Raw genomic sequence first — 17,854 nt, forward strand, 5'->3', positions numbered from 1 at the left:
AAATGAAAACAATTAAGAAAACAAAGAACGTATATATGTGAGTATACATGTGTATTTAAAAGATAGTACGTTGAGTAGTAAGTCATGAAAATTCTCAAATAACTTCCCCAACAACCGTACTCCTCTTTTAACTTCATACGTCAGTTCGTATTCTTTCAAAGTGCTTGGAATTCGGGTGCTTTCGTGGCATGCTTTTCCTCTGGACATGAGTGAGAGTCTCTCTCTCTCTCTCTCTCTCTCTTTCTCTTTCTCACACTCATTTTCTCTACATTCAAACGTGTACACTGATACTACAAGAGAAACTGAGTAGTAGAGTACTTCGTTGGGTTCAACGAGCCAACTCTCTCGTTTATATTCGGTATCGTATTTCGGTAACGGTGGCACAGCTTCGTGGTCCATGGTGTGTACCAACAGAAAGAGAAAGAAATAAAGAAAGGAGAAAAATAAAAGAACAGAATATGTATATATATATATATATATATATACTATGTGAGTATGTGTATGTGTGTGTGTTTGTGTGAGAAGAGTAAAGCTGCCCTTTGCGTTTCTTCTTCTTCTACAAAGGCCCATTCACGATCGTCGCGCGACTGTAACCACCACCGTAGACGGTTTCGTCGTGATAAAAATGGAAAGGAATGGCGTTTTTGCTGAGAAAGAACTAAAACGTGGAAAAAAGTAATTGAGATCTGAGAGTGAAAGAGAATAAGACGACGAAGAAAGATATAAAGAAAGAAATGAAATGAAATGAAACGAAAGGAAAGAGAGTTTAAAACGTGACAAGGAAAGAAAGATAGATCAACGAGACGAACAGTCCCACCACGACCGTCGGTCAACTATCAAAAGAATCCTCCACCCATCATCCCCCCCCCATCACCCCCCCCCCATCACCACCCAACTGATCTTCCTGTCTTCTAGTACTCCATCTCATTCTCAGAGGATCTTCTTCTAGACGTAAAGATTTCCCTTTATTCGTTGTGTCATGGTAAAAGTACCATAAAAAGAGAAAGAAGAGTAAGAAAAACAGTGAAAAGTAAACGTAAAAAAAAAAAGAGAGAAAAGAAACAAAAAAAAAAACTATGAAGACGCCTGTCTAACTAACATAACCTCGATCGTAGTAAGAGTATCGCTTGCACCCTCTCCTCTCAACCCCCGTTCCCCTTGTGTCTCGCTAATGCGAGTCTTTCGGAGGGTAAATGAAACCCGAGCTACACGTGTAGCCTCGTCATAAAGAAAACATGTTTTATTTATGGGGGCTAGACCTACTTGAGATTCCATTCGTAACTTGGGATATCCCAAGCTATCGTTGGATTATATTATATATATATATATATACCTGTTATTCTTTTTCTTGGTGATTTCTTAAATATATGTTGGATTAAGTCAATTTGTATATGATGATATTTGTTATTACGATGATTGTTTATTTTATATGACCAATTACTTTTGTAGTTTATTGTACTGTGTTTCTTTTGTGTGAATACTTGTTTGTTTGTAAAAGATTATAGCACAAATAATATTTAATTAAATTAAAAATATAATTAATCATTTTTTTATTTATAACTCGAACAATATTGCACGTATCTGTAATTGTTTCTAAATTTTTTATTTTGAATTATTCGATTGTCCTGAAAGTTCGATGCCGATTTTGACGGAAGATGGAAGATGCAAATATTTAAGTTTTTATTTTTTATTTTTTTATTACATAATAAGATAACTATATATATATTAAATATTATTAGGATATATAATATTTATAATTATAAAAATAATATAATAATATATAATAATACATAATAAATATAATAATAAATGTAATAATATAATAAACCTTAAAATTTTGTGCTACCAGAACTTTTCAGGTTTTTTTTAGCAAAAACACTTTAACAAAAAAACTATATTTATAACATAATAAGTACAACTATATATATTAATAATTATATATAATTAAAAACAACAATATAATAATATATAATAATACATAATAATAAATATATAAATAAATATAATAATATAATAAACCTTAAAATTTTGTGCTACCTGAACTTTTCAGGTTTTTTAGCAAAAACACTTTAACAAAAAAAACTATATTTATTACACAATAAATAAAACTATATATTAATAATTATATATAATTAAAAAAACAATATAATAATATATAATAATACATAATAAATATAATAATAAATATAATAATATAATAAACCTTAAAATTTTGTGCTACCAGAACTTTTCAGGTTTTTTAGCAAAAACACTTTAACAAAAAAAACTATATTTATTACACAATAAATAAAACTATATATTAATAATTATATATAATTAAAAAAACAATATAATAATATATAATAATACATAATAAATATAATAATAAATATAATAATATAATAAACCTTAAAATTTTGTGCTACTAAAACTTTTCAGGTTTTTCATCAAAAAGACTTCAATACCATCTATCGAAAATCCGCACAAACATTTCCGACAACCCAAAATTACAAAAAAAAAACCTAACCTAAAATATATACTGTATTATAATCTAAAGAATGTTTCCATAGTTGTCGTGTTTAATTATAATCCATCAGTTCTTTGATAAAATTAGATTATTACCTACTTGATAAGGTTGATCAAAGTTCGATGTTCGAAAAGCAACCACACAACGTAACATGATGTTACGTTAGCAGTTTCTAAACCCAAGGATCGGATGAATTTCTGTCTACGTAACCTAACATCGTTAATAACCATAACTAAATAGCAGAACCCGTTTCACAACTGACAAATCCTGAAAACGAAAACTGACTCTATCGAAGTTACGTTGAACTAAGGAGACCTCTCTCTTTCCCTCCCCACTTTTCCGTCCATTCCCCCCCCCCTCACCCCTTCCCACTCTCCTCGATAAATCACGATGAAACGTAATCGAGCTATCTTCGTCTAGATCTGTATTCGGCAAACAATGGTTGAACAGCCAGCGTGAAATTACACCGTTTCGAAGCATTCGATAGACGTTATACCAAACTATATGGATTGTGCGGTCCTATAGATGCCAATCAACCATACTCTCTCTCTCTCTCTCACACACAATCCCATACAATTCACGTTCAATTGACTATGGTTTTACCTATTTGAAAAATAGTATCCATTTTATTCTCAACATTTGTCCCCCTTTTTTATGTTCCATTTTAAAATCATATCATTTGCACAAGCAACATTTGCCAATGTTGACTTATTGTCAATTCATTTACAAGAGTTTTCCTTTTAATATACAATTATCAATTATCTATTAAGATTTGGTTCATAGATGAACCCTTTTACAAGTGACTACCATGTATAAACTGAGACTGTATTAACTATGAGGATATACTAATTACTAAACGACTAAATAGTGACTATTACCGGCCCCAACTATGAACAAGCTTACGCGTTTACTTCTCACAGGATGTCGTGACTGTTTAGAAGCTTTGCTATTTTCACATATATACAAACTAATACGCATATATAACACATGTATAAACCAAGACAAAAGATACGTGTTTCTCTTAAGTCAAAGTCCTATGTCATATCGTGCCGAGAAACGCGCTATGACCTTTATAAACGCGATCCTAAAGGTATATACCTAAGTACATAGACGTTTGTGGGTAGAGAAGGAAGAGAAACAGGAAGATAGACTCGTATTGTGTCTAACGAGGCGAGCTATCGCTGTCGTAGCTCCACGTAATTTCGCTTTCCCAGGAAAAGAGAAAGAGAGAGAGAGAGAGAGAGAGAGACTGTGAGAGTAAGTAAGAGAGAATGAGAGAGTGTAGGATAAGGTTTTAGTGCGCGTTTATCATCGGTGCAACGAGTTCGGGACGTGTACGTTACGTGGGATAAACGAGAACGATGTTAGCTTGAGAAAGGATTGTCATTTTGTGTGTTTCCACTCTCTCCTTCATAAAAATTGAATAGAAAAAGGTTCTGAAAAGATAAAACGTTGTGTGTAGAAGGTTTTTTTCTTTTTTTCTTCAAATTGATATTGTTTTTCATTTGATGTGACAAAATTGATATCTAAAATGATCTAAAAGAAAGTACATTAACCTCTTATGCAATAAGCGCCATTATAGTGGCTTTCGAGAGTGCCATATTCATTTACGAAGCGCTACCATAGTGCCTATCTTCGATAACATCTTTTAAAATAGATTAAATCTAGTTTTAATATTTATTAATATATACATATATATTTATTTTCATAATTAATAATAATATAATTATTATTTAATATAATGTATTATAAATTAGTTATTAAATTAAATTGTTATAATTTAATTATGAAAAACTTCGTCCCGTTCAACATACTACAGTTCCTAAGAGTTTAATCAATAATTTTATAGATAAATAACCTAATATTCAGATTAATTAGGGTAATTTGTTAAAAAAAAGTATCGATGATTGTTTCATCGTTGAAATTATCTGAGTAATTAGTACATTATTTAATTAAGGTAACACGTCAAAATGAAAATAATAAAATCTTTGAATGAAAAAAAACAACACATCAACGTTGTTTCTCTACACTGTGATAGAACTTATCTTAGTGTGAGATAAAATCTTGTGAAGATTGATCGGTAAATCGATTTGGTTTTAGGAACGAATTTAGAAAGAAATAAAAGCGGATATTAGGTTCGTTAAGATACGAAGAAGACGTTTGTTCGTGGAAACGATACTTTACTCTTCGTAGCAAACTCTCAAGTTACCAGCTTGATTCGAAGGATCATTGTACGAAGAGAGAAGAATGTTTTGAGGGGTGCTTTGGCTACCCTAAAACTTCGTTAGGGTATTCCGAATACTCGACCCCAAATTCGTTGTTACAGTTTGAACCCCATTATTCTTCTTTCAGGATATTCTACTTTTTCTTTTTCCTATACTTTATTAACATTCATGAGTTGAAACGTTTTTGTATCGGTATTATCGATCTTTATTAATTAATTCCAGATTTTCTTTAAATGTCAAAGTATTATCGGACGAATAACTTTGATAGATATAGTTTATTTAATTCTATTGGTGTACAAATTAATTCAGTTCGTTTTTCATTGATGATTTAAAGGATTTATGTGAGGTTATGTAGGTCTTTAGGTAAAGTAGTTTTTAATTGATGGCGCTGTATTGCAATTCAATTGTTTGGATATGTTCACGTCGTACGGGTTTTTTCAGATTTACATATGAACAGACTAACCTTAATTTTTATTATTATTATTTTATATATTCTAGTTTAATTGTGATATCTTTTCATGTATTCTTATAATTTACTATTGGGTGTAGAAATTTATTCAGTCCGTTTTTTTAGCATAAAAAATGCTTAATCAAAATATTGTTCATCACTGCTTACAACTTTTTTCCATCTCTTCGGTCCAATTTTGAATTCAATTTTTGATTTCTTCGAAAGAAGTGAAGTGATAACCTGCCAAATTGTTTCACATCCGTTAAAACAGTCAGTAGTCAGAAGAAGCAAAGTCCGGAGAATATGGCGGCTAAAGTATGATATCCCATTTGATCGTTTCTAAATATTTTTTGACAACTTTTGTGACGTGAGGCCGAGCGTTATCATGCAAAAGAATAACTTTGTCATGTCTGTTCTTATATTCCATCCGTTTTCTCGTAATGCCCATAGATTTTAAACGTACAGACACTGCTTTTTGAGTCATCCCCAACGTAAGTGCAAAACTCGTCTTGCATTTGACTCGGATCTTCATCGAGTAATGCCTGTAATTCATCGTCTACGAATTTTTTTTGCCTGTCCCGAGCAAGGTCTATCTTCAACCCTGAAATCACCACTTTTGAAGTGTCCAAACTATTCTCTACATGACTTGTCAGTTAGATCATTGTCACCGTAAACTTCCACAAGCATACGACGAGCTTCAGCTGCACTTTTGTTTCCAATTAAAATAAAACAATTAAAACTTCCCACAAATGCTGTTTAGTTATCATCAAAATCTGAAATTGTCAACAACGTAACAAAAAAACGTTTAGTATGAAACTCAAAACAATACAAAGTGGATGCTATCGGCAGATGTTCAATCTGTCTAAAACCACGGTATCAAAATTGAATGCTTTTAGAGCCATTTTTTAAAACGGACTGAATTAATTTGTACTCGATTTGAGGTAAGTACGTGAAATTCTGTTCGAGTTACATAAAAAAAAAAAATAGGATGGACTATATTTTTTATTTAAGTTAAAACTGATAATTCGTTTGTTAATTTGATATTGAGTCGAGAAACCTTTTTGAATAATTGATAAGTAATAAAATCAAAAAATAGTCACTATTAGGTATATTAAAATATCCTATATCGAATGATAAACGATATTCTTACATGGTTAGACGAATATCGAGATTTGATTAGTTAGTCTCGAAAAAAGGACTAATCAACTTTATCATCTAATGTTAGATCGAAGTTAGTCGCGAAGAGACGTAACCCTTTTAAAAAATAGAAAAACATTTGAATAAGAAATTCACACTAAATTTGGCAAAATATATTTCAGTAAACTTAAGACGATTTACACATTTGTTTGCTATAAATCATTCGAGTTTTAAATAATTGCAATAGTACTTAACAGATTAAACATTAAATAATACTTAAATAATAAACAATTAATTCACATGTTTGTAAATAAATTATCAGAAATCCTATATCAAAGTAACTTACAGTACAAGTAAAGGTGTAAAGGTATAAAAGAAGAAGAAAAAGGAAAAAAAAGAATAAAAACGAAGGGGGTAGGAATAGAAAAAGAAAGAGAAAGAAAAAAAAATTAGAAAAAAAATGTGAAAGTGTCGAGATTTCAGTCTCGGAAGCTTTTACGCGTTTTTCCCGTCTCTTGGTGAGCCCAAGCAACGCACAGAAAGAGAAAAAGAAAAAGAAAAAGAAAAAGAGAGAAAAAACGAAAGAAAAAAAAAATAGAAAGAGAGAAAGCAATAAATGTACACTCGTCTTTCCTCTTAGTCGTCATCGTCGTCATGGTCGTCATGATCGTCATGGTCTTCGTCGTCATCGTCGTCGTAGTTGTCGTCGTCGTCGTCGTCGTCGTCGTCGTCGGCAGCAACACGTGGAAACCGGTTTCTGCTTTTATCGGTGTATCGCCTACGGACCGGGTGGGTGCCGTGTCGACGATCGAAATCCGGTATAGTATTATACTCTCTCAAGTTATGTACATGACACATACACATATATACATACACACATATATACATAGATAGTGTCCACGAGTTCGATGTATCTCATGCAGGACGGAATTCGAGGCGTAATAAGGCGTAGCCTTTAGAGGAGTACGTAAAACAAACATGATGTTTGTTAAAGTGGAAAAGGAAGGATGCATATATTTCGTATGTAAACCATAAAATAATTATTATGTGAAAGAATATTATTATTTTAGAAAAAATTCAATTTTAAAGTAAATTTTATCTGATACGCGTATTTAGGATATTGTTTTGTTAATAAGTTATGATGTAATGAGTTATAATGTGTTATAAAAGTAAGGTTAGGTCGTAGGTAATATTGGAATAATTGAATTTTAATGCAGTGCCATCTATTGAAAATGTAGAGAGTCTAAAGACCTAGATAACCTATAAATAAGAAATTTCTTAAATTAGTGATTAAAAATAAAATATAATTTCAATTTGGAATACTTGTATTTGAGATATTTTTATGTTTGTTAATAAATTAAATTATTTTTTAGAAAGGGTATCTTTTTGTTTGTTAATTAATTAATGGTGTATAATAATTGATTGATATGCAATTAACTGTTTCAATTAGTTTTGTTATGAACTCTTTGCTAAATGGAATGAATTAACAATTTTATATAATACAATGAATTATTATGTATTAATATATATTATATTATTTAATTAATTAATTATTAAAAATTAATATAAATTTATTATATTATTTTTATATTATATTAAAGATAAATATAATTTATTATTAGAATCTTTTAAATAATAAATTATTCATTTACTACAAAACACTTTAGGTAAAAATATTCAACACTTAAAGGATTAAGATTGGTTAAATAATTTCAAACTTCATTGAAAACCAATAATGTGGCACACTGAGTCTTTATATATAAGAATATTATAAATGTATTGTGCATAAGTAAACACACACACACGTTTCTATCGTTAATCCTTTGCTAAGCCAAGCTTCTGCATTTTCCTATTCACATGACCTACCCATCCGCTATTTTACCATCCATTTTATTATATATTTTTCTTATACATATTTGTTCTTTCTCTTTTTGTTTTCATGGGTTGACTCGTAACACGAATATAACGCACCATCTCGTCTTATCTTCGTCATGCGGTGCACAACCTGCGAGAGACGCGCGAAATGTCTTTTCATATCAATATGCGAGTCTGCTGTCCTTGAATCCCCGATGCCTTTTATAAAACCTTAAAGGTTTCTTTCTCTCTTTCTATATATATATATATATCTTTTTTAGAAAGAGAACAGATCCAAAAAAAAAAAACAAAAAGAAGAATTCGAAGGGACACAACTACCAACCTAACCTAAGATTCATCTTTAGTGTTATGCAAATAATGAATAGGCTATCTTGAATTTACAAGAATGATCTTATCCTTTCATTTCAAATGTCATGAGAGTTGAGTTAAAAGCAAATAAATAAACAAAAAGTTTAGTATTTGACGTATCCAACTTTGTAAAAAAAAATAAAATTAAATTAAATACACGAACACATATTAAACTCTTAACAAGATAACGTCAGATGTAAAACAAATTGAATAATAAATAATATATGGGTTGGCAATTAAATCATTGCTGATTTTAAAAAGCCACCTATCGACAAAATCTGCAATTATTTACTCGCTAACCCAATATTTAATGTATAATGGATTGTATAATAAATAATAATACCCAAATATAATAATTTTTATCTTACCAAACGTTAGGAGTTAATAAAAATAACTAAACGTAAGATATAGCAAGAAAAAATAAAATAAAATGAAATTTTAAATACTCGAGTTGCTTAAAGCTACCCCCACCATCTCCACAATTACCCCCACTACCGTAACTAGCACTACCGCATAACTAAACGAAAGATATAGGAAGAAAAAATAAAATAAAACGAAATAAAATGAAATCTTAAACACTGGAGCTGCTTGAAGTTACCCCCACCATCTCCACAATTACCCCCACTATCTTCACCACTGTCCCCACTACCGCAACTAGCACTACCACCCACATAGCAGCGATACGACAAAAAGGAGAGAAGAAAATATTATTGTTGGTCGTGTCCTAAGTTATTCTCTCTCTGTCTCTCTCTCTCTCTCTCTTTAATCTTTTGGAGAGAAGTTGAGAGACGGTAAGGCCTACCTAATCGCGCGAATCGCCGCCACTAATGGACCGACATTGCTTACGCGTGTCACGTGATTTTCCCGTGGTTACACCCACACACGTTACGACGTGTGTTTAGTCATTGCTGATGCGTACCGCGTATCCTTTATCTCGTTTCTCAACCCAATCCCTCAACCCTCACTCCGCCCAACCTATTACCACTGACCATTCTACTCCATTTTTTTTTGTTCTTTTTTAATACTTTCCTTCCACTCGAATAAATTTTCGTAACGAGATCATATCATCTCTCTCTCTCTCTCTCTCTCTCTCTCTTTTATTATTGATTATTAGTTTCTGAAGGATGCGCAATTGTTCGTACGTTAATTAATTTCTAGCGTGTTGTTCACCTACGTTTCTTTTTTTATTTTAACTTTTCTTTCATTTTTATTATTTTTTTTTATTTTTTTAATTTATTATTATCATTATATTATTTCGGAACAACAGAAACGAGCAACAATAGAAGAACGGGCGTTTATTATCATTATTGCTAATACCTGCGGGCACCATTGTTATCGGTATTATTATTACAACGTCTCTCACGAAGGAACAGAAATAGTGAAACGTGAAGTACCAACCGAATAATTTAACTCATTTTTTTTATTTAACAAACATCTTTCTTAATCCCGTTTAATAAATTACATATCGATGTTTGTTAATGTTTTATCATCGGATATATTCAATGTGATATATCAAAGTGTTTTACGTTACATGTATTTTACCGTTAATATCATAAGATAATAAAATGAATGAATATTTTGAATAATAAACAACAACAATAATAATGGTAATTAATAATGAAAATAATGAAAACAAAACAACAAATGTGATGATTTGCTTACCAGCAACGGTGAGGGTGGCATTTCTGCTAGGTACAGAACCAGCTTGATTCTTTGCGACGCACCAATAAACACCACCGTCCTGTTCCTTCTTCCCGTTCATAACTTTAAGAAAGAAGAGGGATCCCGTGGGAAGGAGCACCCGGTGGGACTTGGAGTCCCCCGGTGACGTTTGCACGAGCTCACCATCCTTATACCATTCTATCACGGGATCCGGTTTACCCTCGGCCTTGCAGTTCAACGTCACCGGCTCGTGCTTTGCCACGATTATGTCCGATGGATGTTCCGTTATACGTGGCGATCGTAGTTGCCCTGAAACAAAAGATGAAAAAAGGTCCTTTTGTAAATCACCAAAACGTGTGAAACCTTGCAACCCGTCTAGTTTTTTTTTTTATATCATCAAAATTCAGTGTCACATTTTTAGTTTTCAATGAAATGGGTGATTATTGAAATTTATTATAATATAATGAAATTATTTATGTAATAAATTAATGAAAATGTTGTTATTTTGTGTGGTTTTGTTTTCAAGTTAGTAGATGGAATGGTTATATTGTTAATTTATTAATAATAAATGAACATTTTAAAACTTAATCACATAAAACATGTCCTGAACATTCTAGTAACATTCTTTATAAAAATTCAAGATATATTTTCTCACAATACTTTCCTTTTGTATATACAAACATATATATCTATATATATATTTTTAAATACGTATGTAGGTACTTAGATGAATCGACATAAAAGAATATGTTTTATAACATCGTTGCAACATGGCGATGATTTACAATTTGCAACGGTTAGGAGAAAAGGCAAAACGGCTATGGTGTAATCGCGTGTAATTAGGCAGCCGATCGGTCTCGTGTTATTAGAGACGTCGTTTAAGCGTTACTTTTACCAGTCGTACGAAGTTAAAGGGTTCGAGTGAGAGTGTTCGTCGTTTTTCGTAGGCGGTCGTCGATGAAACCAAAAAATAAAACAAAAAAAAGAAGGGAGACTGGGGTAAAACAAAAAAAACGAAGAAGAGAATAAAAGAGTGAAATACCACGCCCGCGGATGTCGTGGATGAACATTCAATCGTTCGTAAACGTTTCTTTCTATGTGTAGGTTTAATAAAAAAAGAAAAAAAATTCAACAACAAAAAATAACATGTACAAATTATTTTGACGATATTTTGAAACAGATGTATGAGTGATCTGTTTGTTCTGCCATTTCATTTTAAAATGACAGAAGAATCAATTTGTACATTGTTTTTTGATTAATTGTAGTAGTAATACATACATGTACCATTTGGTATTTGTTAACTGTTATGAATAATATTTTCAGTTTAGGTATACTCAAAGCCAAAAAGATTAAACTATGACAATTTAAAACAAAATATCTTAAACAATATTATTTTTATAAGCTACTTCAAAGTGTTATAACCAAATTATTTATTAACCAAATTTATTTATTAACCATAAAATAATTAATTTAATAATTAATAAAACCAAATATATTATGTATATTCATTAACCATAAATAAATAAATACTTAATTTATGGTTGTATAAATTATATTATAAATATAATTATATATTATATTTATTAATTATACAATATAAATAATTTATATATTTAAATATATTACATTATAAAATTATATTGTTAATAAATATTAATTATGGATACTGCAAAAAGAATCATTTTTTCGTTTTTAATAACTCAAATAATTGGACAGAGAAGTTTTGCACAAAATATTATTTCTATTTTGGTATAAAAACTCTGATGTAAACACATCACTGTAACATTTTCAAATATCTTATTTGCTTGTATAAATATCTACAAGTTATCCTGTTAGAAATTTGTAGATAAAATATCTACAAAATCACTTGTAACTGTATTTTTATGGTATGGTTGTCAAGCATTAGTTTCATTCCATTGTTATGGTATAAATTGGAAACCAAGTGACTTCTTACAAGATCAATTCTACTACCAATACATACGTTTGTCAGGTATCACGTTTTTACGAAAGGTAATCGAGAATCAATCCCCCTAGGTGGGAAGACTAGGAGGAGACCCTTGACGATCACGAAAAAAGAAGAAACTTTTAAGTTGGGCTACAAACTATTTCGTAACGAGTTTCTTTATCCATAAAAAAAAAATTCTCTTTCAGCCCACTCCACTTCTGAAAGAAGCAAAACGATTGCTTTCTTCTTACATTTTATTTCTTTCTTATTTCTGACCTGTCCATGGTGTTGTTCCCATGAATAAATAAGCTTTAGGTATCAAGTTGGAGTATGGTCGTATATTATTCAACCAAGATTGAACAATAAATGACAAAGTCAAGTATATCGATGAAGATTTAATGCATACTTGCATATCGTTCAATCATTTATGACCTTTTTTTTCTTTTCTTTTATTTCATAGTTTGTTTGTTTCTGTTTTTTTTTATTTTTATCAAATGTACGAGTACTTTCTTCTCTGTATTAAATTAATATCTATTAATGCATTTCCTTTCGTAATCTGTTAAAATAATGAATCCGTAAGTAGCGTATACAAAATCCATGTTTACTTTTATTAAATATATGAATATTAAATTATTAGAATGATCCTACGAGCTTAATTGAAGCTGGGATTATCTCCTTGTACTTTCGATATACGTATACTAATAACAGGGATACTATTTTACCACTAATTGGCTGTATCTGTATATTTTATATGTGATTTTCGAAGAAACGTTAATTAATGTAGATAGATTGATAGATTGACGTACGTGATGTAAAAAAAAAAAAAAATAGAATAAAATAAAATAAAAAAGAAGAATAAAAAGACAACAGAAAAAATACATATATATATATATATATATATATTACAGAGTAGGATAATTCGGCTTTGTGTTGCTAAGGTTTTGTTATAAAATGCTGATTTAGCATTGAAAAAAATCACACAAAATAAAATATGAAGAAAAGTATCCTAAAAAAATATGTCCTGAATTTTTAATTTACCTAACTATATATATAAAATAATGAATTTAGATAAAACAAAACGAAAAGATAAAAAATAATATTATCTAAAGATAATCCACATATCAAGAACATGAATCACGTTACTCATACAATCATTCGTACTGTTATCATTTTATTTCTATAGTAAAAGTAAAAATAAAGCAAAAAATCTGACAAGTGAACAAACGTTAAGAGATAAGGCAGATAAAAAAAAAAGGAAAGTAGTAACAAATGTAAACCTTAGACAGAGGTTATTATCACTTTTCACAATGCGTAACTATAATCTTGAGTTGTCAAGAAGGAAACATCGATACGTTCACCGAGGTCTCTTACAACGAGTGCCAAATACGGGTGTAGAAAGAAAGACGTTTTCTACCTCGAAGGTCTAACAACTGCTTCGACCAACTACGGTCATAACTAAAAGAGAACGAGGACTTGAGAGAAGCACCGTTGTTTTTTTTTTTTTTGTTCTTTTTGTTTGTTCTTTTTTTTTTACCTTTATACGTGTGTACAGGTATATATACATTTCAAACGGGTGTTTGCGATTAGAAGCGTTGGCGTTAAAGCAATTTACTGACAGATTAGATTGTTCTTTGAAATTCTTTCCTTTTCTCTAACGATTACCTATATATATACAGGTAATATATATTACCATTATATATATGGTATATATAATAACATTAAATATATATTTACTTATATTTATATATTACTATATTTATATAAAATATATTATATATATGAATAAATATATAATACTATATTAATACAGTACTGTAATTTAATATTTTTATATATTAAATATTTTAATACTACATTTATACAGTACTATATAAATATAATATTATATTAATATAGTGTAATATAGTAATATATATGTATTATTAAAGTACTATATTAATATATTTATATTTTGAACATTTTATAATACTACATTTATATAGTACTATATTAAATATAATACTATATTAATACTATATTTAATACAGTACTATATAACTATAATACTTTAATTAATATAAAGAAAAGAAAAATTTTTAACCCTGCCCGGATTCGAACCCTAACGATTCATCTTTTAACGACACGGAACGCCGAACCGTTGTCGCTACGCTAAACCAATAATTTACACATTAACATAATATATTATAATTAATATAGTATAATCTAGTAATACATAAATCAATATATAGTACTATATTTTAATATATTTATACATTAAATATTTTAAATAAATATTTAACAATAAAATTGATACAATACAATTTATAAAAATTTATAAATAACAATTCTCAAACAATTACCATATTTATTCTACTATGATCAAACACAAAACATGACTATTATATACACACCATAAATGTTTTCTATTTCTCTATCAATTCCTATAATATTTATTCTATGATTAATTAACGATCAAGAAAAGGTTGCTTATATAATTTGTGGTAATGGGGGGAGGAGTAGGGAGGGGCGAGGGGGAGGGTTGGGGGGGTAGACAAATGAATCAAACTTAATCCTAGATTTAATCCAAGTCTATCCTGTTACTTTGTACCCAAGAGACGAAACGTTGTAAAGCATGAATAAATACAAATAGAAAAAGATGCTGATAGATGGATAGATAGATAGATAGATAGATAGATAAATAGATAAAGATAGATAAAGCTAGAGAGAGAGAGAAAGAGAGAGATAGCGTTTTATAAATCGACGAGTCGAGAGACCGAATAGTTTGCATTTTCCCAACAGACAGATCCGTAGCCATATTTATCGAAGCGTTAACGAGCTCGACGTTATAAAATAAATAATGACAAAGGGGTTGAGGGGGGCTGAGGGAGGTGGGCAGAGGGGGCAAGGAAGGGAAGGGAGGGAAGGGAATGGTTTGTTAACGAAGGAAACTAGCTTATGTAACTTTACTTTCCACGATATCCTACCTTTATAAGCTGAATCGTATTTATTTTTTTATTTCTTCTTTTTTTTTTTTTTTTTAAGTAAGTAATACCATGGGATACGCAACAACAACAACAAAAAAAACGAATGGGGAAAAAATAAATAAATGATTGGTCAATAAATGGATAAAGATATGGGCAAAACTCTTGTATTGGGATTGATTCTCAAAGTAGTATGGGAACTCGTCGTTTATTTTTCCATGAAGAGAAGAGAAGAGAAGAGAAGAGAAGAGAAGAGAAGAGAAGAGAAGAGAAGAGAAAAGAAGAGAAGAGAAGAGAAAAGAGGAGAGGAGAGGAGAGGGGGGAATGTAATAAGCCTTGACGACTATTACTTAAAAAAAAAAAACTACTACTACCTTCCTTATGAGGATATCTATGGGAATGGAATGAAAAGAAGAGAGAGAGAAGGAAAACAAATATTAAATAAATACGAAAGAAGAAGAAGAAGAAGAAGAAGAAGAAGAAGAAGAAGAAGTAGAAATAGAAAAAAGAAGGGAAAATCAGAAAGGACGACGATGAATCCAAACCCCCCACCCTTAAACTCCTTTTCCCCACCCCAAACTCTTTTTACACAGCCCCCCCCCCTTTTCCAGTTCATACTTCGCTATCGTTGGATGGAAAAGTTTTTACGGTTAGATCTTTCCTCTCGTTCGAGGATTCAATCCCGCCACCCCTCCCCTCTCCGACCTCTCCCCCCCTCTCCCGACCCCACCTCGCTTGTAAACATTATAGCATTATAAAAAATAAAAAGAGAAAATAGAATGAGGAAATATCGTAACGGCGCGGTTTAAAACGAAAAAAAGAAAAAGAAAGAAAAAAAAAGTTATGACGTAAAATCCAACATGTATGACATGTACATTCATGGTTATATATAGATATAAATTCAATTTGTTATGTAGCCTGCGTAAACGCGTTCCAATGTATTTTCCCTTGTGCTGTATAAAAGTATCTCGAATGGATTTTCATCGGAATTTTAAAACAAGCCAGTTCGAAAACCGTGTAAAATCTGGCTTCTCTCTCTCTCTCTTTTTCTCTCTTTTTCTCTCTCTTGTGTACTTTATCTCTTTCTCTCTCTCTCTCTCTCTCTCTCTTTCTCTATGAATCTGTCCCTTTTTTCTCTTTCTGGTCTGTCTGTTTCTATCTTTGCAGTTGTTCAACAAATTGAACATTTTTTGTCTCTAATGATTCTTCAAATTCTATTGAAAATCAAACGTTAACGCGTGGCCTGCTATGAAATTTTCTCGCGAGAAACAAAAAAAAAATTTTTTAAAAATAAAAATATGCAACCTACCGTTAATATTTTTGATCCGTTAAAATGAATTTTTCGATAGTACTTTATATATAGTATGAAAGAATAACTTCAACGATGTGAGAATAAAGTATTTTATCCATTGTTCTTCCATCCCTTCGACTCATCCAACCCCTCTGCTCTCAACTTTTGCCACCATCCGTCTCTTCGTAAGGGTAATATAATGGAATTTAATTTATATATATATATAAAAAAAAAAAGTTAGAGAAAATGATAAAGTTTTAACATAGTTTTTCTTCATTAGTCGTTGTGGATTAATTTTTATATAAAAAAAAATATATATATATATATATATTATTATTTTCTATATATTTTTAACTTAATGCTAGGATTATTGAATATTTTTGTATGCAACTGTACCCCATATATATTTATTTATATATAGATTTATACAGGATTGTAAAAGTATAGTATTTTTATTATATATAAATATAAAATATAATATATAAATAAAATAAATTAGAAAATATATTTTATCATTTTAATTTATTTTTTCTGTTTTTTTTTTTTTTTTTTTTTTATATTATTTATTTCAATCAAGATTCTTATATTTTAGTTGATTAAAATTTGAAAATCTCGCAAATCGTCGTAAAGTCCATCACTTTGACGATAAAAATTGATGACACGTTGAATGAAATTTACAAACGATGTTTAACGTTATAAACTATCATGTGTGTGTGTGTGTGTGTGTGTGTGTGTGTGTGTGTCAAAAAAAATCAAGCTGATATCTTATGACATTTTAATTATTATAAGTGCTTGTTTACAACCTCTTCAACCGCCCACCCAAGCAAAAGTAATAATAATGGTACGAACGGACTGATATTTGTTTTTCATGTAAAAAAAGATCAAAGAAATTTTTTTATCAAACAAATTTTTTGTCTACCAACTCTCCTACAAATTGAGCTGCTATCATTTTTTTTTTTTTTTTTTTTTGTTAATTTTTTCCCCTATTTTTCTTTTGGAAATGGACGTTCGTTCTTATTTTCTCTTTTGTTTTTTTCTCTTCTTTTTTTTTGTTTTTGTTTTTTTTTTTTTTTTGAATTTCTTTCAACTATATTAAAATATTTCCATATCCTCTCTATTTCTCTCTCTCTCTCTCTCTTTTTCTTTTTTTTTTTTTGATTAGTTTTAATATTATTTCGTCAAAACTTGCGTACCTTTATTAAATCTATATTTTTATTTATATATTTTTTATTTGTTTGTTTGTTTGTTTGGTTGATTGTTTGTTTGTTCAATTTGTTTTGTGTTTTATACTTTATCTTCTTCTTCATCTTCTTCTTCTTTTATAGTAATATACTGTACAATTTATTACGTTAGTTTCGTGGATTATGAAAATTTTGTTTATCTGTTTGAGTACTTTTGCGAAACGTGAAATTACGGTTATGTAGAACCAAAAAAAAAAAAAAAAAACAAACAAACAA

The 17,854-nt window shown here is 30.0% G+C and overlaps 1 protein-coding gene across 1 annotated transcript in view; it reads right to left on the reverse strand.

Annotated features, from left to right (window-relative positions):
* Positions 1-17,854, reverse strand: part of LOC107071215 (roundabout homolog 2) — a 258,473-nt gene that overhangs the window by 117,736 nt on the left and 122,883 nt on the right. Inside the window, exon 2 of the mRNA XM_015330007.2 lies at positions 10,202-10,510. Coding sequence (XP_015185493.1) covers positions 10,202-10,510 — 309 coding nt within the window. The remainder of the gene's footprint in view (positions 1-10,201; positions 10,511-17,854) is intronic.

Source organism: Polistes dominula, unplaced genomic scaffold, assembly GCF_049000335.1.
Source record: "Polistes dominula isolate Pdom_NZ unplaced genomic scaffold, Pdom_raw_medaka contig_26, whole genome shotgun sequence".
Lineage (NCBI taxonomy): Eukaryota > Metazoa > Arthropoda > Insecta > Hymenoptera > Vespidae > Polistes > Polistes dominula.